This window comes from Rattus norvegicus, chromosome X (genome assembly GCF_021556685.1).
Source record: "Rattus norvegicus strain SHRSP/BbbUtx chromosome X, alternate assembly SHRSP_T2T, whole genome shotgun sequence".
In the NCBI taxonomy this organism is placed as follows: Eukaryota; Metazoa; Chordata; class Mammalia; order Rodentia; family Muridae; genus Rattus; species Rattus norvegicus.
In genome coordinates, this window is record NC_141554.1 from 12,372,881 (window position 1) to 12,397,169 (window position 24,289).

General features: G+C 39.4%; 1 protein-coding gene across 1 annotated transcript in view; it reads left to right on the plus strand.

Moving 5' to 3' along the window:
- The window catches only part of Maob (monoamine oxidase B), a 103,648-nt gene extending 91,679 nt beyond the window's left edge, over positions 1–11,969 (plus strand). The window contains 5 exon segments of the mRNA NM_013198.1: positions 1,834–1,891; positions 4,024–4,121; positions 8,807–8,918; positions 9,950–10,012; positions 11,054–11,969. Coding sequence (NP_037330.1) covers positions 1,834–1,891; positions 4,024–4,121; positions 8,807–8,918; positions 9,950–10,012; positions 11,054–11,206 — 484 coding nt within the window. The 3' untranslated portion in view covers positions 11,207–11,969.
- Positions 11,970–24,289: the final 12,320 nt, after the last annotated feature.

Below are 24,289 nucleotides of genomic sequence, written 5' to 3' on the forward strand. Positions count from 1 at the left end.
TTATGTATTTTTAATTATCCATTCTTCTACTGCTTTTGGGTGATTATAATGAGAGTGGAATAGGATGAGTTGCTGCCTCTTCAGGCTGTTTTCTGACTCATTGTGTAACCAAGACTTGCCTTTAACTCACAATCTTCCTGCCTCCATCTCCAAAGTACTGAAATTACAGGCATGCATCACCTTGTCCATCTCTGGATTCATCTACTATCTGAAAATCTTTTCTTTTCCTGAAGTTTATTTTGATGTAAGAGGTAATGCCATGGAGAGTGGAGGTACTCATGAAGACATACTTCTAACCAAAGACGTATTGATGGCTTCTAGAGGAGGGTTTATCAGTCTTCTTTAAGGATGTAGACTCTGGTAAATTGACTATGGTCTGGTGGATGACTTCATACCCATGAATATATAGATAGTCAAAAATTGATTTGGTTAATTCTGTTTGAAAAAGAGGGGATAGGTAGTGAATATGGAAAGAGCTAAGGAGAGGGTTTGGGGAATGAAAATGATCAAAATATATTGAATACATGGATGAAATTCTCATATAATTAATAGAAATATATTTTTCACAAAGAAGTGAGGGTTCAGCTTTATTTCTTTCCTGGGCAGCCATATTTTTTAATTATCAGTCTCTTCTTCAAGAACTTAAAATGCCCACCTTCCTGAATTCTAACCCTCATTACATACTTCATTCTATTTCTGGAACTAACTGTATATCTTCTCTCTGCCACCATTCCTCTGTTCATGCCATGCTATTACAGAGAAAAAGAGAGGCAGAAGACAGTGAACACTTTTATTATTTTGCTTATAGAAAGAGTTCCTAGGTGGAAAACAGTACTACACTTTAGGAGGATATTTATTTTTATGCATATGGGTGTCTTGCCTGAATGTACCACATGTGTGCCATGCTTGATGCCCTGCTGATGCCAGAAGTGTGTATTGGATGCCCTGCAGTGAACTGCCACGTGGATGCTGAGAATCGAAGTTGGGTCCTCTGTTAAAGTGCCAGTTCTCTTAACCCCTGAAAAACACTCCTGTCTACAAAAACACTACTTTTAAAATGAGTTGCTCAAGCTATAAATCATGTTTAAGATCCCCTTGTGTATTCTTAATCTATAAAGGCCAACATTGAAACAGCTATGCTCATTTATAGAAATATAAATATACCAGTGGCTAGATTTATGTTAGTTGACAAATTGGTTGATTTGTCTCAAGTGACTAATTATAGCAGTTGGCTTCTTCCAATTCTCCCACTAGACTTAAGAGCAAGTATTTACTGAGCACTTATTTATTGCAAACCATCACTGGGCTATGAACTTTATATTGGCAGTTTTTAAATTTGAGAAACCCTTGGAAAGCTTGGGAAATTCACATTACTGTTACCTTCTTTTCTGAGTCAAGAGTCAGAAGCAGAGCCTGAGACTGTCTTTTCTAAGTTGATATGCCCAGTGATTCATTTTACTTTCTTTCTTAAAGATTTAGCAACAGTCTCGCTACATTCTTGTTTGTGAGCTCATGGTTTTAAGGTATTAGAGATAGAACAAATTCTTGATTTTCAGAAATTAGAATGAAGCTGGTTATGGTCACTCTTGGTTGTAATCATGTCTCATGAGAGGCCAAGGCAGGAAGATTGAGAATGCCAGGCAAGCCTAGGCTACATAGAAGTACAGCATCTCAAGCAAAAGAAAACTAATTTGTTAACCTGAAAGATCAAAGTGGAAGCAATGGTACCCAGAGACTTTTTCTTAAGGGAATAGGTGCCTCCCCCATTTTCTTCCCCTTACTTCTTTAAGCTTCACTTCTATCTTTAAAACATCTTCTTTCCCTGTTGTACAGACTGAGGAAGCTCTGTGAGCTATACGCGAAAGTTCTGAACTCTCAAGAAGCTCTGCAGGTAAGGCTGTTTCCCAGCCTTCGCCCAGCGGAGAGGCCTGCTTTGTCCCGAAAGGTTGCTCAGGGATAGGTTTGTGCCAGGAGGACCCTATATCTCATCTTTCCCCAATATACTCCCCAAAGGGTCTGTACATGTACGGTTGGTGCATAAATGGTTCTAGAAAGTGTTTCACTCTGCTGCAGGTAGTACTTCTTTTGTCTCTAAATTCAGAACTGTCCCTGGATAAAGCTCACAGGTGCCAGTTGGTAATTAACATTCTCAAGGACTATATGAAGGGGTTGAATAGAAAACATCACTTAAGGAGGAAAATGGTTGTTTTTAAATTTCCCCCGAAAGGATAAGTTTTCATTTGCCAAAGTCTCTTCTAAGGATATTGATAATTCATTTCTGATGATGAAACGGTATGGCTTCTGTCCTCATGTGCTTTTTGTACAAAGAAAGTCACTTGCTTCGCTGGCACCTTTGTGTTTGCTATGCAAGTGGCATAAATTCCTTGGAGGAATGTCAGTCCTCAGATGTCAGAACACAGTATGGTGATAATGATAAATAAAAGTCCCAGCGCCATTCCCTACTGAGGCAGGGCCTCACATTTTGTAAATAGAATGCCGGTGCAAAGTCAGCTATATGATTATAATTTTTAACAAAACATTTTTAAAGTCTAGTTTTGAATTTTTTGCTATATCAATGCTTTTTTTTCTTTTCAAAGTGATGGTTAGTGATAAACTTTCTGTTTAGGATATTCATTGTTGGTTCCTCTCACCCCTGGATAGAACTGAACATAGAGTGCTGATATGCTAGTCATGCGTTCTATCATGGAGCTGTGAGTCTGGCCTCTTTCTATAAGGAGTTCAAATTTTGTAAAACTCTCAGCTAAAATACAGCCTGTTGATCGCCAAAACATATTTCCAGACCAATGGTCATTTTACAAGTTCCACCATCTCTCCATACTGAGAGCGTCTTATGAAAACCATTCCACCTTCAGCAAACCTCAACCTTATCAAAACATGAAACTTACTGTCATTTATCTTTCATAGATACATACTTTTTTCATGGACTGAATCTTCTCATAAACTATAACATTTTAAAACCTTCCTCAAAACCAATAGACATTAAAAGTTTCTGATAGATAAAAAGAAAGTGAAAATGGAAACATAATTACTGTTTATGTCCAGAAATAGTGGTACATGTTCATAATCTCAGTAGTTGCAAGGTAGAAACATCAGAGGAGGATAAAGACTCTCAGGTCATTATGCTACTTGACAAGACTTTGTTTCAACCCCCAGAGCTCCCAGGGACTGTGCCACCATCCCAAGAATTCACAGGGATTGAACTATGGCTCCATCCACATATATAGCAGAGGATGGCCTTTTGTGGCATCAATGTGGGGAGAGGCCCTTCCTGTCAAAGCTCAATGCCCCAGTGTAGGGGAATGTCAGGGCAGGGATGTGGGAGGGAGTGGGTGGGTGGGTGAGAGAGCACCCTCATAGAAGCAGGAGGGGAATGGAATAGCAGGATTGTGGAGTGGAAACTGGGAAAGGGGATAACATTTAAATGTAAATTTTAAAAATCCAATAAAAGAAAAAAAGAAGCAACAAAAATAATAAAAGGAAAAGAAAAAGATTTTGTCTCAAAAAACTATTAAGACATGCATGTGCCAAATGAAAAAACTTTCTAAGGTCTGAACTTATCCAAGTTTATTAGTGAAAGCATTTACCTACCCAAGACCTGTCTTCAAAAGCAAAAGACTAATGTGGCCCTATTTCAGAAGTACAGTCAGCACTGTGTATGTAGAGATTCTGCAAAATATTTGGGAAAAAAAATCACACATGCACTGAAGAGTCAGTGTGACAAATATTTGCATGGCATTTATATTGCATTATGTAACATAAATCATAGAGGTAATTTAAAGCATACAAGAGAATATCCACTGGCTATAGGCAAACACTATACCACTTTCTACAAGGGCTTTAGTAACTATAGGAATCAGGGAAGCCTGGCAGGACTGCCATGCAAATTGTGATAGGCAGCTGCAATTGGTTCTCTGTAATGAAATGTACTTGCATGTGTTCCATATACAATAGACAAAATGCCTTCTGTCTCTTTCTCAATTCTTTCTCCCTCTGCCTTAACAGCCAGTCCATTATGAAGAGAAGAACTGGTGTGAGGAGCAGTACTCCGGGGGCTGCTACACAGCCTACTTCCCTCCTGGCATCTTGACCCAGTATGGAAGGTACTACCTAATCTCTGCATTAACTCATCCACGGCTGGCACACTCAAACAAGGCGTGTTTGATAAATAAGTGTGCTGAGCTGTGGCTGAAAGCCCCTGCAATTGAAACCAACCTCCAAATAGGTTGCCATGTTTCTCCCTGTTTTTTTTTCCTTTCCTGACAATAACAGAAAGTATCTCCAGAATTTCCTTTGAAGCTCATGAGTCTTACAAAGGAAGTCATGGTGCTGCACCATTGTGTTGTTTCCACTCTTCATTCCTCTAGAGAAGCAAACTCAGTCAACATAACTGAAGAAAGTTGACATATAAGGAGCACTTTAGATAGTCAGAGATTTGTTCAGACTGCCAATAGACTGTCCTAATACTGAGTCTAGAACTCAGGAAACTTCCTCAAGAGCACCTCTGAGTCAGTGTGGGCATGGCTCTCTAAACTCAAAATCAATTCTAAACTAGGCAAGAGAGAGATCGGGTCCCTTCTTTAATCCTACCAATCATGTCATTCATTGTGGTTGGATTTTACTCTGCTTAACACATGGATGAGAAACACAAGAAAACGTGATCATAGCCTGAGTTATTCTTTAGCAACACTTTTCTGTTTCTAACACATGTTATGACTCACCCCTTCAGACTTTATGGGATTTTTAGCACTCAAAGATAGCATTATGCATCCAAGTATGAGTTCAATGTGCTGAGTTCAATGTGTCTGATGGCAATAACAAGGCATGACTTAATGACCATTAACAGGGCTGTGCTAGCAACACTAAACTAAAATGGAAAAGATAACAAAAGGGTATTGAGAGTGCAGCACAGATTGTTACTGGGATGAAGGTTTTCCATGAAAACCAGTGGAAGAAGGGTTCAAACCTGCCTATCAAAAGATGATTAAAGACTCTGTGTGCCATGTCCTTATCTACCTACAGATATGCGATATGCTTCTGAGTCAATAATAGGTTACTTGTCAGATAGTGACCTAATGAGCTGCGTGTGGATGAAGTCACTAGTAATTGTTTCACTGAGTGAATTTTGGATAAGTGCCAACCATTTGATGACCACTTCTAAAACATGTCAATATCAAGGTTATAGCTCCTTGCTGAGGAGTTGATAATGTTGGAGGCAATGGTGGGGAGCAGAGGAAGGATAAAACATAAGAAATTAAGTACTAAGGTGTGAGGGCTAGTGCTTTAGTTAAGGGGCATTACAATATTTTGAGGATGCATGGAAAGGATGCTTCCCCTTACTTAGTGAAATGTGCATTGGCTTCATATCAGGCACTGGGAAACAGAGAAGCTTCACTGGGAATGCATTCTAGGTAGGATGTTATGGAAACAGCCATGGCTTAGAATCCTGCAAGTTCTTATAAGGTCTTGGGCAAAGCTAAGTGTGACAGGGATGGCAAGGATGAACGAATGAAAAGAAGGTAGAGAGAGGTGGCTCAGCAGTTATGAGCACTTTTTCAGAGGACCTGAGTTTAGTTGCCAGCACCTGCATCAGGCATCTCACAACGCCTGTAACTCCAGCTCCACGGAATCTCCTGACTTCTGTGGGCACCTGTACTCACATACACTTAATTAAAAAATTTTAATTGAAAAAAAATGTCAAGGATTGAACAAAAAAGATCTGTAAGACCCTTCGTGCCATATGACATATTAAACTTTGTCTTTTAACTGGTATATCAGTTTAGGTTTGAGTTTTGTTTTAAATTCCAAATTCAGGGTCAATTGATATCTGACCAGTGAGTACTGAGCTCCTTGTTCAGTTCCATAGAACAACAGGAAAATGATTGGGGCAAGGAACACAAAGAACTCTTATCAGTGTGTGGACTAAATGTGAGATGCAAGAATAATCCCACCACAAAAGGTGATATGATAATGACTTTCACCTTTGTCCTTCGTCATGGATGGGTGTCAGGTTTCATGTCATAATGTAGGAAACTAAGGTACAGAATGACTTAATGACAGAACCTCCAGGCCAAGCATCCTATATCACAGGATTTCCCTGACTCCACACGGCCAGGACATGTGGGAACTGCAATGAGTTTTGTCATGAAGGCCCTTGATGTATACAAGTGTAGACTACTTCTAGAGAGAAGACTGAGGACAAAGCAAACAGACCAACTTTAGTAAAGAACAGAATACATGTTTCTTAAGAAATGTCTGCTGTGATTAGCATAGATTAAATTGACCACAATTAGGCAGTAAACCACAGAATTCATGAGGCAGTATGTTGTGGTCTCCTGTGTAAGTCTCTCCCCTCCATCCTTACTGCATACACTAACTGCTCACTTACCTTCTCATCTCCACTGAACAGAAACTCCCTCACTTTAATCCTTGCTTGTTACATTTTATATACAATTGTTAGCATGGTAGTTCCCTATGTCTTAGTCTTCCAATCTTTATCTAGGTTTTGGCCACTGTACCCTCCCCAACCAGCAACTGGCAGTTCCTTCTGTTGTAAAAAGTGAGCATATGCTGAAATGCTTCGCCGTTTAACAAGCATGAAGAGGGTAAATTCACCTTCTGTCTCTGGAAACACTTTTTGAATGCTCTCTGACTCCCAATAATTACAGCTGATTCCATGTATTATTCATTGTAAATTCCATGTAAATTCACAAATACTCTATATTACCTTGCCTTTTCTATGGCTATGATAAATTCAGGTAAAAGAAAACATAATGATTCAAATAAAACCGTTAAGTTTTCCTATAATAAGCCCAGCAATATACAAAATTATAAGGGTTTCCTTTTTTCCAGAGGGACCAAATACTTGACAAAAATGATTTGTTTTCCCCCTTCAGGATTTAGAGATTATCAATCTGTAATAGTGTGGATAGTGTATTAGAACAGATGATCACATCATTAAAGGCAGGATGCAGAGCAGAACAGTAGTAAGAAGGGGCCAGGGTGATATATAACCCCCAAAGACATACTCTTGGTGACATATTTTCTCTAACAGACCCACTTCCCATCTTGTAATAGTCTGTTCTCATTGTCAATCCATCAATAGAGACCTCATGATTCCCTGGAAATGTATATAGACATGCTGGGATTGTTCTGAATGCTGGATATTCCTTATCTAATCATGGCAGCCTGAGATGGGATGAAAATGGCTCTGGGTAGTACTTCTTTTATAGTGTCTTTATAAACATGATGGTGAACTGCCTTTATATACTAAGTGCCTGAGAACCTTGTTTCATTTGCTTAGCATGGGAGCATTCTGGAAAATGGTGATGGTAATATATCAGGTAACACAGAAGATAAAAATAGAGATGTTGACATCTGCTGGACACATTTCAAATGCTGGCTCTGCTGTTTTCTTGCACCATGACTCTTGCTGAGTCACTGCTCATTTCTCTGAGCCTGTTATATATGAGATGTTAGCTAGTAGCACTGTCGTGGAGTTCTTGAAAAGATTAGAAAGAAAATAAAATGTAATGCAGAGATGACATGTAGCAAGATGAGCAAGACTAAGTTAGAGTTCTTAGATCACTTGGCTTCAAATACTACCTCTGTTACTTGTTGTGTGTAGACTAGAGAAAACCACTTCATCTTTGTGGTTGGTTAGGTCCTAGGAGGCAGACGCTGAAGCAATCAGTAGACAGAATAGATATCAGACTGATTATTAGCATCATGGGAGGGAGAAGAAGGAAGGAAGAATGGCAAAGCCAGGCAACAACCCAGTTCTAATAAAAGTGCCAACCGACCCCATGACACACTTTGAAAGTAGAATGGTCTTTCCAAGTGGTCTCATGTTGGAGCTTGGAGCTTGCATCATTAAAAACTTATTTATACTAGTCAGTAACTAAATGTAGTTGGTGTTAGAAGCAGGCATGAGGTAGTTTTCTCCAGTGGAACTAGTCACCATCAGAGAATGCCAGCATCAGAGTATCATCTTCTGGAAGGACTCCTACCAACAAACAAGTCCTTCATTCCTGCATGTCAGTGTCTACCACAATCAACCTCTACATTCACCTCTAGGAAGTGTAGATAATAGAATTGGGGTTAGAGTAAGGAGTAATGAACTTTAAAGAGCTGGTACCCAACAAATTTTAACTTAGAGATTGATGCAATAGTTCTGAACCCCGGTGAATTTTAGTCAATGAAGTCCTAAGACTCATTTATTTCTTTAGTGCCAATGTGAGTAATCTTCAAATCATTAGACCATCCATTTAAAAGACAGATAAGGGTTAGGGATGTGGTCCAGTAGTGGAGCACAGGCATAGCATACATAAAGCCTTGGGTTCCATCCTATATCATACAAAGCAAAAAGAAATAATTACAGAAACATACAAGGAGGGCAAAGCATCACAAGAAGAAACTGTCGGGTTCAATGGTAAGATAACTAAGAAGGAAACCAGAAGCATGTATCACCTTCCTCATATAAAGGGATCCAGATATGACTGGGATTATTCATTCCCTTTTTATAGAGATGAGTCAAATATGTATTTTGCCCCTATTAATTCCAGCTCATTTTGTGTTAGCTCTTGGAAGAGGGGTGTGTGCTTTTCTTCCATTATTCCCATAACAGAGATAACACAAAAGCTGGAGAAACCTGAGGAGCATTATCCTACATTGTCAGTGTCCTCCTAGATGTTTTGAACCTGAAGAAGCCAACTGGCCTTGGTTTTCATGTGAGAACTCATCTTTGGTTTTGTGCAATGCCATTTACTGTTCTGCTTTTTGTTCTCAGGGTTCTACGCCAGCCAGTGGGCAAGATTTTCTTTGCAGGCACCGAGACAGCTTCACATTGGAGTGGCTACATGGAGGGGGCTGTAGAGGCTGGAGAGAGAGCTGCCAGAGAGGTAGGGCCCAGGATCACAGGCATCAGTGGAGGAGGACACACAAAGCTTGATAAACAGCTCAAAGATGAGATCTTGGCAGCAACTCCCCACCACTATACATACCATATTCCTAATATAATGACCCAGAAAACACCATTATAATAGCAGTTTTAGGTAAAGGGAACACCTTAAACAAAACAATGAAAATATCTAAATTTTACCTGAAGTGTGTGTGTGCGGGGGGGTGGGGGTGGTCAGAACTCAGGTGTACTTAAAAGATGATGAGGCTGGAAAGATGGTTCAGCAGTTAAAAGCATTTCTCACTCCTTGATAGGACCTGAGTCCTGTAGGAGGCTCACAACTGCCTGTCACTTTACTTTCAGGGAACACAATACCATCTTCTGAACTCAGAGGATATCTACACATATCATACACACACACACACACACACACACACACACACACACACACACACACACTTACAAATACAACTGATCTTTAAAAAAAAAAACCAGGATCTGGAAAGTGGCTCAACAGACTTGCTGCTCTTGCAGAGCCTTGGTTCCTAGCACTCAGTTTTGGGTGTCTGGTGCCCTCTTTTGGTTTCCAAAGCTTCATTCAAGTATCTAGTGCACTTACATACAAACTCAGGCAAGCACACATACACATACTTTTTAAAATTTTTTATTAAAAAATAAAAAAAATGATGACATAGGTTTGATATTATAGTCAAAAATAGTTCTATTACATTCAAAATTCACTTTTATTGTCTTTTTGTTATTGTTGGCAAGTCTTCTAATATCATTCCTATTAAGTTATGCTCAGATGTACTAAGGTTTATGATGAAATTAATAGTTGAGATCTTTTGTCCCATAAATAAAGGATATTGGGGGGAGACTTTTTAAAAGTCAAAGTTGAATACTCTGCCCTTTACTTGACACTGTTGATGGATATCCCAAGGAACATTTACTAAGTTCTATTTTTTTTAAAGAATTAAAGAAAAGTAGTATCTGTTTTGCTATTTGTAATAGCAAAGTAATCTTTCATTTCAGATTCTTCATGCCATTGGGAAGATTCCAGAGGATGAAATTTGGCAGCCAGAACCAGAATCTGTGGTAAGCTATATTTCACAGATTTACATGTCCTTACTCTAAGAATGATTGCTCCCAAGAACACACTTGTATATATCCACATACATTTTCCTAATGATTCAGTGCATAGGTGTCTATGTAAATCACATGACTTAGGACTCACAGATTCAGGTGAACTTTGATACATTTTTATTGCTACATCTCTTGCAGATTAATAGGAAAATAGGATGTTTGATGGTAAGGAAATATTTCCCAGAGAGCTCTAGATATATTTTTAAAAAATCAGTGGGAGATGAGGCATAGCTCAATGGCAGAATGCTTGCTTAGCATGTGGAATATACTGAGTTTGATATCTAACACCACAAGAAGCAAGGAAAAGAAAGAGAGGAGAATAAAAACACCCCCAAAATAAAAACTCAATCAATGTCTATTGAATGATCTTCCATAATGATTCTCAACAAGAGGCAGGAGAAGAGGTTTTATTTTCTTCAATCCAGGGTAAAGGGATGGAACAAAATGGAGCACATTTAAACTCATTTCCACCACATTTTTTGCAGTAAAACTAGACAATTTTTCTGACTCATCAGAAGTATGTATAAAAGATAGAATAATAGAGACTGGGAATCTAAAAGGTCAGTTACTCCTCCATCCTTTAAAACGTGAAGCCATAGAGGGTAGCCCTGACACTCCAAAATGACTGCCCTAGTGCATTTGCTAGAAATAGGATGGTGGGCTGTGGGGGGATGGTTAATCCCTTTGAACAAATCTCTATGACGGACATGGGTCATTATGGTCCGAGAATGGCAGTGCCTTTAGATGGTAAGACAGATAGTAACCCCCCAAATATAATTCTGACAGGATATGCTGGGAAAAAATATGGAATGTCAAACCATCTCAGCCTAGATGTTGCAGAAAGACTAGCAATTTGACTTAACGGGCCACATGACGGAGAGGGTGTAATACCACAGAGGTTGGGATAAGTGGGTTACTCCATAAAAATCTGGAAGAAATGGTTTGGAATAACATACATAACCCTCTTCTAACACAAATGTTCTTTGAACTCAGGATGTCCCAGCAAGACCCATTACCAACACCTTCCTGGAGAGACACTTGCCTTCTGTACCAGGTCTACTAAAGCTGCTTGGATTGACCACCATCTTGTCAGCAACAGCTCTTGGTTTCCTGGCCCACAAAAAGGGTCTGTTTGTACGTTTCTAAAGATGGGCTTTAGGACCATATCCACAGGTTTCTCATTCAGTGTGTCACAAAAGCTTTTGGAAGGAGTTGGGATAAAAATCTGACAAAGGTGCAGAGATTATGGAGTGAGAAAGCACAGTAACTTGGTCTCCATTTTGGCTATCTTTTAGCATCGCTGTGGTCCACTCATTTTCAACTTTCCTGCACTCTGAATATTGAGAACAGATACACAGGCTCTCTCACAACCTACCTGCCCTATGCACATAGTTGTTTTTCAAAACCCTATGCCTTTGTGCTTGTCTTTCTTCTGGTGTGTTAGGTCCTCACCTATATCAAGTTCTTCATCATTGTACCTAGAATCCTGTCTTGTTAGAACCAGAAGGCATTAGACACTGTAGCTTATTGTCTACTTTAGAGTTAAATAAACCAAATGCAACAGAAGTGAAATCTAACCACACAAGGCCTACACAAAGCTACTGGTATTTGGGTGACTGGAACACAAGCTGATGCTTTTCTCACCTCCCAAGGTTCATTCCCCTGTGATCCTCCTCCACCTTATGTCATAGTCATTCACGGATCATTGTTCTTGTGGATTTACTCTGTATTAACTGGTATTGTGTTACTCAGTAGATTCTTCTAGGCTTGCTATTTTGTGTAGTGTTGCCAGCTGATTCTAATTTTTCTTGAGAATGGGAGTCTTGTCTTTGTCATTTCTTTTTTGCATCTTCCAGTATGCTTCCACTCATAGATTTAAGACATGCTTAAATAATTAAAAATAAAGCTGTTTGACCATATGTTTGTTGTCTTTTCTTTATGGACGATTACTTTCAAGGCTTTGACTAACAAAACCAAGAGTCAGTATATGACTGTGATGTGAAAGCAATTAATGAGAACTTTCTCAAAGCCTAGATATTATGTGCATTTTGATGCTGTGATCCACCATAAGATCACATGTATGAGCACTTGATAAGTGACTTAAAATTATTAGGTAAGGATGCTGTAAGACATCCTTGCTTTTTTCTCCAGCCAAAATCTGTCAAAATAATAGACACTAACATGTAAGACCTATAACCTATTAAAGCAATTATAATACTTAAATTGACCATTGATATTTCTTATCAGTGTGGTGCTCTTTACTAGGTAAACCCATTAATTGCAAACTATAAGGTCACAGTCCATTAAGGCCTATCTGAACTACTTTTAAAATGAGGTCATTATTTTAAATAGTTCATCCTTCTTGACTCACAGGATTAATAAATATTCTGATCTTACAATGGCATTCATGTGCATGGATTTATGGGAACTTTAGAAACTAAATGAGGAAAGTAAAGTACCTGTTAAGAATTCCTATCTCTTTTAGTTTTTTTAAAATCTGTTTTCAACTATACTGCTGGGGATAAAGTAGTAGTAACTCAGTGGTGAAACACTCAAGCCCCAGACTGCAGCTCTGGGTTTAGTCCTAAACACAAACTAAACAAAACTAATAGATCAATGACAGCAATTCAGATCTCAGTGAAAACCGGAGATTTTATTATGCCTTATTACTTATTAACCATTTAAATTACTGAATTGGGACTGTACTTTGTGTCTTAAACTATAGGATCATTGTTTAAGAAGCATGGGTAGTTGGCCTTGGTGGCTCACACCTAAGATCCCAGCACTTGGAAAGATCTAAGATTCAAGGCTTACCTAGGTATACAGAAAACCTGCTTTAAAATAGAGGCCTATAATTATATCTCAGCTGGTATGGTGCATGCTTAGCATACACAAAGCCCAAAGTTAGACTTTTAATATTTTATAAAACCAGACATGGTGGTGCATGACTGTAATCCCAGCACTTGGGAAATGAAGGCAGGAAAATGGAGAGTTGAGGATCATCATCTGATGTATAGCAAATTCAAGGCAAGCCTGGCATGCATAAGACATAAACTGAAGCAGTCATAATATAAACCAGTATAGAGAATTGTCAAAAACTCTAAATTTAGATCTAACATATGACTCAACTGTAACATTCCTTACAACATGTGCAAAAGACTTAGCATCCTTCTCTTCAGATACTTGCTCAACCATGTTCATGCTACTCTAGTCATAATGGCTAGTAATGAAAACAATCTAAATGTCCTTTAAACAGGGAATAGACAATGAAAGTATAATATTATGTATATAATATATAATACTATTATGCTATAAAACTATAAAGTTATGAGCTTTGTGAATGAATGGAATTAGAATATATTATACTGAATGAGATAACCCAGATGCAGAAAGATGAATGTCACAGGTTCTGTATTATTTGTGGATCCTAGCTCTTAATCTTTAGATGATATCTATAATGTCAAGTAACTACAGAAACCACAAAAGTACGAGGAGACCATGTAGTGAGAAGGCAATCAAGAACGAGGAATAGCAGGTCACAGGGGAAAATATGAAAAACGAGGATGGGATAAGGGGTTTTCAGAGGGGAAACTGGGAAAGGGGATAACATCTGAAATGTAAATAAGTAATATAACCAGTAAAAAATGTGTAGAACAGCAATCTTTAAAAAAAAAAAACAGAAGAAAAATGAGGGTGCTTTAACTAAATGGTGAAGGGAGGGCACTATAGAGGGAGAGGAAAGGTTAAGAGTTTCATAACATTAGGACATGTGAAACAGCCATAAAATCCATATAAAAACCATTTTTATATTTATCTAAAATTACATTTAAGGTATGTGTGTCTGTGTGTGCATATGTCAATATATGTAAATAATTTAAATTAACTTATACTACACAGAGTGATAGTGCTCCTCACAATAACCACAAACTGTCTAACAAAACCCCATTGCCAGGACTAAGAAACTTCCTTTTGAATTGTTGGTTATGGGAATACAAGAGACTCCCCCAAAATATAGACTATTGTTGTTACCTTAGTTCCCTTTCAAAACTTGAAGGTAAAATCCTACTGCTAACAAAACCACATCCTTTGAACATAAAACTCAGAGGAATTAAGCTGGAAATGTTGTAACATACGTGAAAATATAGTAAACAAAAGCTTGTCTTAGAAATAAATACATTTTTGTAAACACACACACACGCGCGCGCGCGCGCACACGCACACACACGCGCACAAGAAACACACGCACACAAATCCAAAGGACAGAAGTCATCCAGATATATAAGCAATTCTGAGAGCAATTTTTATTTTCTTGTCTATGCTTGTTTGTAATCTTCTAAAATCTCTATGTTGATTATTTTAAATAACTAAGACACCAAATAAAATAAATAAATGTAGTTTATAGAGTTCCAGATTTGCCAGAACTTTCAAATATGTGGCAAAGGAAGTGAACAATAGAAAATAAAAAAATGTAGTCTCTGCTGTTTTATTTCTCTTTCAGTGGTGTTAAGGCCATTTGTTATTAAGAATAGAAACTCCTTTCTAGTCAGTTTTCATCCTCTGCACCCTTAGAGTATTTTGACCATTAAAGGCCTCAAATCAATTAAGGAATAGATTGCCATAGTTTCCATATTGACTCTGTATTAGCAATCCTGCTGTACACATGCAGTCTCTAAAATGTCTCTGTGTCCACTGGCAGAGAGCCAAATGCCATTTTCCTTCATCCTCATTTTAAGATTATCATGAGGTAACACTAATAGCTGCTTTCTTGAATACATTGATAGGTCTATGGTATGCTTCTCAACTGGGTCTGTGCATTAGAGTGATTGGGAGGATTTACATAGGCCAACTGCCTGAGCACATGGGGAGTTTACCACAGCAGGGTGGTAGAGGGTGGGCATTTCTCCAGCCCTTTTCTGTGAAGTTGTAGTCAAAGGCTGAGAATATTGTTCTGAATATATAGGAAGGCAGCAAACCACTGACTCTGTCCCCTGTCAGCTCTTCAGCTATAATGAGATAGAAAGAAGATGTCAAACTTGATCTGGAATAAAAAGAGTTTGCTGTATTAAGCATTTATTAAACCACGAAAAGAGGAAGGCATGTTTCCCTAATCACAGAAACTCTATGACTAAAGAAAAGTATCTTAAAGCAATAGTTGCCTTCCTTTGCTGTTCATGGTACCACCAACTTTCTAATAAGGGCTGCTATGCAGATAATTCACCCTAGAAATAATCCATGGAACAAGAGTAGTACACTCCCCAAAAAAGTAGAAGGCAGTTTCAAGGGTATGATATTCAAATGGCTGCTGCTCTGAGATACTGGGGACCCTTGAACAGCTATGCAGAAGGTACTTCTGAATATATCACCCAATGGACCAAAGAAGGAAATACTAATTGCCCACTGATCAACCTCTTCCCAGGAATATTAATTTCTTTGAAATTCCAGGTTTCCCAATACACCAACATGGCCACAAAAGCTGCTATTGTTGGCTTGTTCATTTTGGTTGCTACAGAAACTGCTGGAATGAAAAGGTGGATTGGTGCAGTGGTGCTCAAGAGGTGTCAAATGTAGGTTCCACTGAGAGAAGCATAATACATTTTTCTTTCTTTCTTTGGAGAAGCAAGAAAGATATTGAATTTTAGAAAAAAAAGTTTGTTTATGTAACACTCATGAATATTTTAGATAGATACCATTCCAAATTTGTATTATCATGACTGTACAACTGTGGTATGTACAAATTATCCTGAATGATGTTTGCAGGAACCTGACTGATTTGGTCTTTTCATCTTGTTTGCATAGCCACTGATGCCCACTGGACTTCGGTAGTTAAAGATTGATCGATAGTGGTATGAACCTTGCATAGTAGTTCATACCTCTCCAGCTGGTGTCATACAGCTGCTTCCTCTGGGTTGAACTCTTCCCTAGTGAAGAGAGGGCGAGGTTCATAAAGTTTGTAAGAAATTTATGAGTTTCCCAAAGCTCATGAAACTTATAAAACTCGGAAGGACCCTCTCTGATATTTTATAAGCAGAAAGTAATATCTGTGGGTGAGGATACTCCAGTAGTGCAGCTGCCCGCAACTTGGGTAGGAAATTTCGGTGGCACAGCTTTCATGAGTCATCATCCCTGCAGGAGTGGGACACTTTGGTAATGCTGCCTAAATCACCCATGCTCTTGTGGGCCCAATAAACTCATTGGCTCACCAAGTTTGGCCTTGATGTGGAATTGTTTCTTTTGTCTGTTATTGACATCTCTATCTGGAGTGAAAACAAATAGTCTACTCAGAAAAATGATGCAACCCTGGCCAGAGGGCCATGAGTCAGTCTGTGTCAAACACTGTGTGTCATCATAATGAACAGCAGTGGGAAACAGAGGAGAGCTGGCTAGGTAGCAGAAACAGAAGACAGATAGGGGAATCTGAAGAGGTGACCATGAGGTTGCTTCGGTTTCATTTGACCTACAGAAACTTCTCAACACCAAAAACCAGCACTCCAGGACTTCCGGAGATTTGACTGTATTGCATTAAAGAAACTCTGTCTTATTCCTCCCTGTCAGTATTTTTCCAATGCAAGTTGTGTGCCTACCTGAGATATATTGTCCTTGCTCATAGCTGTTATATGTGCCTCTTTCATATTCCAAGCCTGCTTGTCCCCAGTTATCCAAATCATTTGTCACTACATATACTTTGAGATCTTCTCTATTACCATCCTAATCCTAGATATCTACTAAGATCATTGTATTTTTCCCACTCCTCATTTAAATAAAGAAGTAAATCTTGTTACCTAATCAAATAATAAAGACACTTTTGCACTTCAGGGAAATGGTAGATAGCTTATTGAAGTATGTTCTCCATGGGTCTTTGTTGTTTGTTTCATAAAAATATAAAAACCAAGGAGGTCTTGTTTAAGTTGCAAATTCTCCTAATGAGTCATTTTAATGACATTTACCCTATGGACACCAGAAACCAGGTTCCTATACTCAATTAAAAAAATAGGGTTTCACTATATAGGCCAGAATGACCTTGAACACATTATCGTCTTACCTTAGCCTCTGGAGTGATGGGATTAAAAGCACACACCACTCCCAGAAGAACTGTTGCATTCTGGTGTAATTGCTTTCTCCATCTCCCCAGAGCTCATGTGATGAATCACTGACAAGTCATATACCACTCAAGTAGAGTGACAGTTCTCTAATCCCTTGCCATCTCTTCCCGACACATCCTGATTCAGTTCATTCTTGCTGAAATTCCATTTTCCCACAAGGCAAAATGCTGAGTGGCATTCAGTCACTGGCCTTGAGTTGGACACCTTTGCCTATTTTAGCTCTAGGCTATCTCATTGCATATTTTCTTCCCCTAAACCTGCTGTCAAGGCCAATTCTAGTGCCAAGAAGCTCCCCAAGTTGCAGGAAATCTAGCCTAAAGTTTTGGAGTTCTGTGGGCTATGGGGAGAACAGGAGCTTGTGTTTTAGAGAAAAGTAAGGGTTGCTAGAAATAAAGGTGCTTCCTTCATCAGTGGAGAGGCTGAGGCAAAAAGATCAGGACTTTGGGGTAAGCCTGTGCTACATAGTGAGATCTTGTTTCAAACATAGTAAATAAAAAGCAGGGGCTATCATGATGTCTCAGCAGTTTAAGAAAGCATACTGCTCTTGTAGATGTCTAGAGTTCAATTCCTGGCACCCACAGCAGATGCTTCACAAACACCTGCAATTCCAGTTTCAGTGGATTTGATATCTTCTGGTTTCTGTTAACACACACACACACACACACACACACACACACACACACACACACACACAGACATTTTAGAATAACATACTGTTCAATATCTACAGTTTGCCCTCTATATCCACAGGTTCTATATTTCATATGTTAACACAACCTCAGATCCAAAATATTTTGAAAAATTGTATCATGGGGAGCTACTAGTAAGGTAAGAAAGGGGTTCATAAACTGTATGGAGAGGATCCTCTTAACTATGATGGATACTTGCTGTATAGGCTTTGCTCCTTGCCTTCTATTTCTCAGTAGAGCTGAACAACATTCAGTTATTACATGTGACTATAGAATTACCAAAAGAACTCTAAAGGAAATAGATGAGCAGCAACTGGGTTAGGAGAAGCTGGGCAAGCAGGTCGGTCAGTACACGGAAGGACAATTACAGTCTTGGTTGGGTACTTGACCTCCAGTAATAACTCCCCAAGCAAGGCCTACCTAGAATTTCCTGGTCTGTTTTGTCACTTTGTCTGAAACATGACATCAGAAAGTCTCTTGGATTGCAGTCTCTCTGAACATATATTCCTGAATCTCTCACTTTAGTGTGAGTGAGCTCTGTCAAAAAGTGTCAGCCTAGAGAGAACTAGTACTCTGATGATGGGATCCTGGGTGACAGCAGTGCATGGGGACTGTAGTTCAACTGGTAGGATGATTCTTACTTTACATCACTGCTGGTCTCTGCTGTCTATGTTCTAAACAATGGTTTTTTCTCAGGTCTTTATTTGTCCTTTTTCCTGAAGCAGTGACCTCCCCCATTCTCCAGATCCTGTTCACAGAAGGAAGGCTGTTTAACTATTTCCTGTGCTCCTTGGGGCTCACCAAGAGCATGCTAATGAAACATTTTTTTCTTAAGTTTGACCTAAGAAGTGTGGATACCCTGCTTGAAAGGTAAATGAGAAAGAAAATTAGATTAGATATAGGGGAGTAAGTGTTATGATTCGAATATGCAATGTCCACTCAAGGCTCACTTTTTAAATGCTTATTCCACATTTGGTGGAACTATTTTGGAACATTGCAAAACATGTAGGAGTTGGAGCCTAGTTGATAAATGTAGACTGCTAATGGTAAGGTTTTGGTGGTCATAGCTCATTCTCTAGCTCTCACACTTTCCCTGATTCCTGGTCCACTCTGACATGTGGAGTCTCCACCACACATTCCCATCACCAGGAACCCAGATATGCCTTCTCTACCATGATACCATGAAATCCACTAAAATCTGGAGTCAAAATAATCCTATACATTCATAAATTATTTCTGTTGGGTATTTTGTAACATCCATGATAAAAGAAATGGATATGGCATTAAGTTTTCCATGAATTCTGTTGTCCTTTCAACCACCCTGCCCATTATAGCCCAGACCCTTCTCCTGGGACATGTATAGGCAGGTCCTACTACTCCTACCTTGAGAGTTTAACCCCGCTGTTAAGCTAGACAATCAATGGCTGCATTTTGTATTTAGAACTCATCTCTAGAACTCTCCTTTAAAAAACAATAACTCTGGGGATTTGTCTACATCCAGTGGGACTCCTTGTCTGCTCTACTGAACTGTGGCTGTAGTGCAAATCACAATAGATGTTCTGCTTATAATGGAACCTGGATGGATGGGCAGAACACAAACTAATTTGCAGAGATTTGTGGATAAAGTCCTCCACAGGCATATACAAAGTAATATTCAACCCGTGGGGAAGGAGATTAGTAGCAAAGCAAGCTGTAGAGAGAACAAAGAAGATGAAGTAGGTGCCTGGTGGCAATTTTCCCTCTAAAAGCACATCTGCCTTAAGGATCAGAATTCATGCCTAGTAGCCTCAACAGCCCACTATCCTATACTTCCTGGGGTAGGATTTCCTGCCTGAACCTGAAATTGTACCTCACCATTAATTTCCTCTCGCTGTCCCTTTATCAAGCCTATTTGCCTTAATGGTTGTGCCCCAGTCTGGCAAACCCACCTCCCTTTATAACAATTCCTAACTAGAGGCTTTTGCTCACCCAGGATACCCTATCACATTGCTTCCTAGCTAACAGAAAGCCTTGTGCCAGCCATGGGTCCCCTCTTTCTGTAGCAGGGGAACAGGCTGTGCAGAATGACAATTTCTCTGGACACTGATCTATACAGGGTGGTGGTGTGTACCATGTGCTGGAAAGCATCCAAGTGCTAAACAATGCTCATGTTGTTTCAAGCTCACTTGTTCTTACTCTAAGCACAATTTTTAGCCATGGATTCATATGTGAAGGTTGGGGTGGGAATGCAAGGAGTAGATGAGAAAGCCAGACTAATTCTGAGAAGCCAGAGGCCATCATACTTTCTGGGTTTGTCCAGCATCCATGCTAGCCCATTGGAGTAAGCCAGAGAAGCATTAGATTTCTTTTTTTCCCCACTATATTAATTTTAATTTGTTAATTTTGTATTTCAGCCAGATTCTCAGCTTTCTCTAGAGACTGGGCATGTCAGGAATGATCGAATGAAATAAATAATGAATAAATGCTTCTCTCTTGGATTCCAATTTAAGTCCTAGGAGCCTGCTGAGATCTGAGGTCTGGACTTGTCAATTATTTCTTCAGACTGACCTCCAGTTACTAATTGGCTCATTTAAATTCCTTCTTTAGAGGGCATGTTACAATAGAAATAAAATAACTAAAGAGCAGAAAACTTGAGTTTGTAGTTGGATTTGAAACTCTGTCATTGCCATTATGATATGGGGCACCATATGAAATTGTGATCCTGGAAAATGATAGTAGCTTTTAACTTTTTGCATGTGAGTAATGTTTCATAGTAAATCCTAAATATTAATTCTGGTTCTTGACCCTTCTTTGCTTATATTTTTCTGTACTAAAAATCCCGGCTTCAGGCAGAACTTACCATCATTCTATCCTAATAGAAAAACAAAGGAATCCATTTGTATAGGACACTGGGTAGATGGATAAGGTTGTTGCATGTCTGAAATTGAGCAGCTCAGGACTGCAGCCACTAGAGACCATATCTTTATGTCTAAAGGGCTGAAAATCTTTGAATACACACACACACACACACACACACACACACACACACACACACACACACAGAGAGAGAGAGAGAGAGAGAGAGAGAGAGAGAGAGAGAGAGACTATCATTTGGGGAGACCTAAAGTAATAAGGTCAACTGAAACCAAGATGTTCTTCTTTTTGATGATGGCTATTCTAACGAGAGTGAAATGATACTTATTGTGGTTTTGATTTTCATTTCCTCCAAAACAGCTATCCTCTTGCCTTGACTTCCAGAAAGCTTATATTTCACAGGTAGACCATTAAACCTAATTAATAACTGCAGATGATGACAAATCAGTAGTAGAAGCAAGGCTTACTGGCGATGGTGGAAAAATACCTGCCAGGAAAAATTGTCAAAAATGTATCTCTCAAATTCCTATTTCTTCAGTGACCTAAAGGATCATGTATCTAGGGCATAGAATGGAGAAAAGAATCTTCCAGAGACAGAAAAAAACTGGACTTATCAGAGGATTTATGAGAACTAGCACTCTGGAAGGTCTAAGTGTCGGGGAACAAGTGGAAATAAAGTGTATAAGGCCTTGGGAGTCATGGTATATTATGTGCAAAGTGCTTTAATGGTACTGGAGTCTGGACTGACAGGCCATTAGGAACTACAATCCCAGGTTCTCAGGAAAGTAACTAAGGAAGGCAGTTTGAGGCCAACCTGCACTACATAGCAACAGCCTATCTCAAAATGTATGTTAAAGATTGCTGCAGTTATTTACCCATGGAGGCAGGGCACACACGTGCTATGGCATTGGTGTGGAGCTCAGAGAACAATTTACAAGAGTTCATTCTCACCTTTCACAGTGTAGGTCCAGAAGATCAAACTCAAATTGTCATGCTTGGAGACAAGTGGCCTTTACTCACTGAGCCATCTCATCAGTCTTCAAAGGTGGAGAAATAAAGGGCTGGGGAAATAACTCCGTTTATAGTTAGTAGGCATGGTGGCCTGGAGTCAATATCCAATGCCCTGCCCCCAAATGTGAAGGGATCATTAGGACTGCTTGGTTAAAGGGTATCTAGGACATGTTTTGTTAAGTAATAATTCACCAGAGAGCTTTTAAAATGAGAAGAGAAGTATAGGATTATGGGGTCCCGCTAGGGAGGCGAGGAGACGGGGAGGCAGGGAGGTGGAACTCAGGAGTTGACTGTGCTTACTCCATGCTGTCACCAGTTGGGTGCTGGGCGCTGGACACCGCTGTGGAGTGGGAAAACAGTCTGTGAAGCTGGACTTCCGGAGCTGGTTTGGGGTCCTCAGTGCCCTCTGGTTCTCAGGCTCTTCTTGGCCATCCAGGAGTTGCTGGAAATCTCGGAAGAGCTGAGACAAGAGTGGGAGCCTGCGGGCTGGATCTAGCCCGGGTGGGGGTAGGGCAGGTCTGACTGGTCCCTGGGGAGAATCCTTTGCTTGGACTTGTTTGTAGTTGGTAATGCAGAGAGGCTTTCTATGGGAGATTAGTCAGCAGCTCTGTAGGCAAAGGCCTTCTCCAGGCTCCCCACAGTGGATCATGATGAAAAGAGGCAGTCCATGGTTTTAAGGCATTTATTGTCATGGCAGAAAGTGAACGTGTAAAATCATATCCCATTTCTCAGGGTGGGTCTGAGATTAAATACTTTTTGCAGGGAGGAATGACTGGGAAAGAAAGGTTATTGGCTAAGCTCTCTAAACCTTTTGGTACCTCATTAAAATGGAGATCTGTTGTGGCCACAGGTCATGTCCTCTACACGTGGAGGGGTTTGGGGGTATTGCCCTTACATGACTGATGACCTCAAATCTATGGGGGTAGGGAGAAGCTGCGACTAGTGACAGTGGCCTGGTGCCCTGGAGCAGGCAAAGCTCCGGGTTTTCTACCCTTAGCTCAATCTTTGATGGTCCCACAGAGAAGTAACTCAAGATGTAGTTTACAAATAGAAACAATACTGGACCACAAACTTAATTTTTGTGGTCAAAATTTATTGTTACTAATAGTTTTATTTTCATTATCCTATTAAATGTTCACATAAGAAAAGTATATACTCAAAAATCAAGATTAAAAACGAGGCCTTGATGTTTCTGGAAATGTGAACTCTTAATATGTTCTCCTTCAAAGGAGGCCAACTTAACCACTAATCTGTTTCTAAAACAATGATTAGGGATGGGGAAGGTGGTGACTGAAGAGCTGGCTCAGTACTTCGGAGCACTTCTTATTCTTGCAGGGGACCCTGGTTCAGTTCCTAGAACCCACATAGTGATGACTCCAGTTACAGGAGATTTGACACCTTCTCCTGGCCTTAATAGGGACCAGGTGCTCACAAATACACTCATACACTCATACATATAGGATAAATATTTTTTAAAAGTCAAAAGAAAGAACCTGTATGGGACTAGTAAATTGAAATGTGCATCTAAGAATAATAAGTACCTTCAGTTTGGTGTTACAAGTAGGAGACAAAACAGCATGCTCTCCTTTTAAAAATTATTTTATGTGTACAGATGTTTTCCCTGGATGTATTTCTATATGCCAACTTCATGCAGTGGTTATGGAGGCTAGAAGGAGAGGATGTCAGCTACCCTGGGACTAGGGTATCAGATGATGGTGAGCTTTCATATGGGTGTGGGGATCTCTCTTTTGATGATCACTGTTTTATCTGGAATGAGTGGTGCCTGGCTATGGCTCTCATTTGCATTTCCCTGCTGGTGAGAGATATTGAGCACTTTTCTACATAGACTTGTTAGCCAACTGTAGATGCTTCTTTGAAACATTTCTGTTTAGGAATATCATTCACTTTTCAATCAATTACGGCTTTGCTTTTCTTCTCATTTTGCTGTTATCCTGAGTTCCTTATGTATTTTGGATGTTAACTCTTTGTCAGATAGAGTGTGCTAATAGTTTCTTTCCTTCTTCATTCCGTTGGTTTTCCCTTGTTGCTAGGTAGCCTTTAATGTATTATAGCCCCTTTGTTCTAGTGTTTTCAAGCTCCTATCCAAACAATTCTTGCTCATCCCAATGTCCCTATATATTCTTCTCACATGTAGATCTCCTATTTGTCTTTAATTCATATTGAGTTTTATATATGGTGAGAGATAATGAAGGAAATGAAATGATGCCAAAGCTAAATATGTATACTCCTATGTTTATTACATCACTGTTCACAACTAAGAAATGAAAGAAAATCTATGTATCTATTGACTGATGAATAAAAAAATGTATTAAATATCACACCATGGGCTACTTATACAGCCATAAAAGGGGATGAAACTCTGATTTGTGACAGCAGTCATAGAGCTAGAGATGATTAAGTTAAGCAAAATATCCACTTATACATGAAATCCAAATATCTCAATCTCATAGAAGTTGAGAGTAGAAATGCAGAAAGCAGAAAGGCAGGAATAATAGGTGAAATTGATCAATGGGCACTAAGTCACAGCTAGGCAAAGTAAGCCTGTTATCACTATG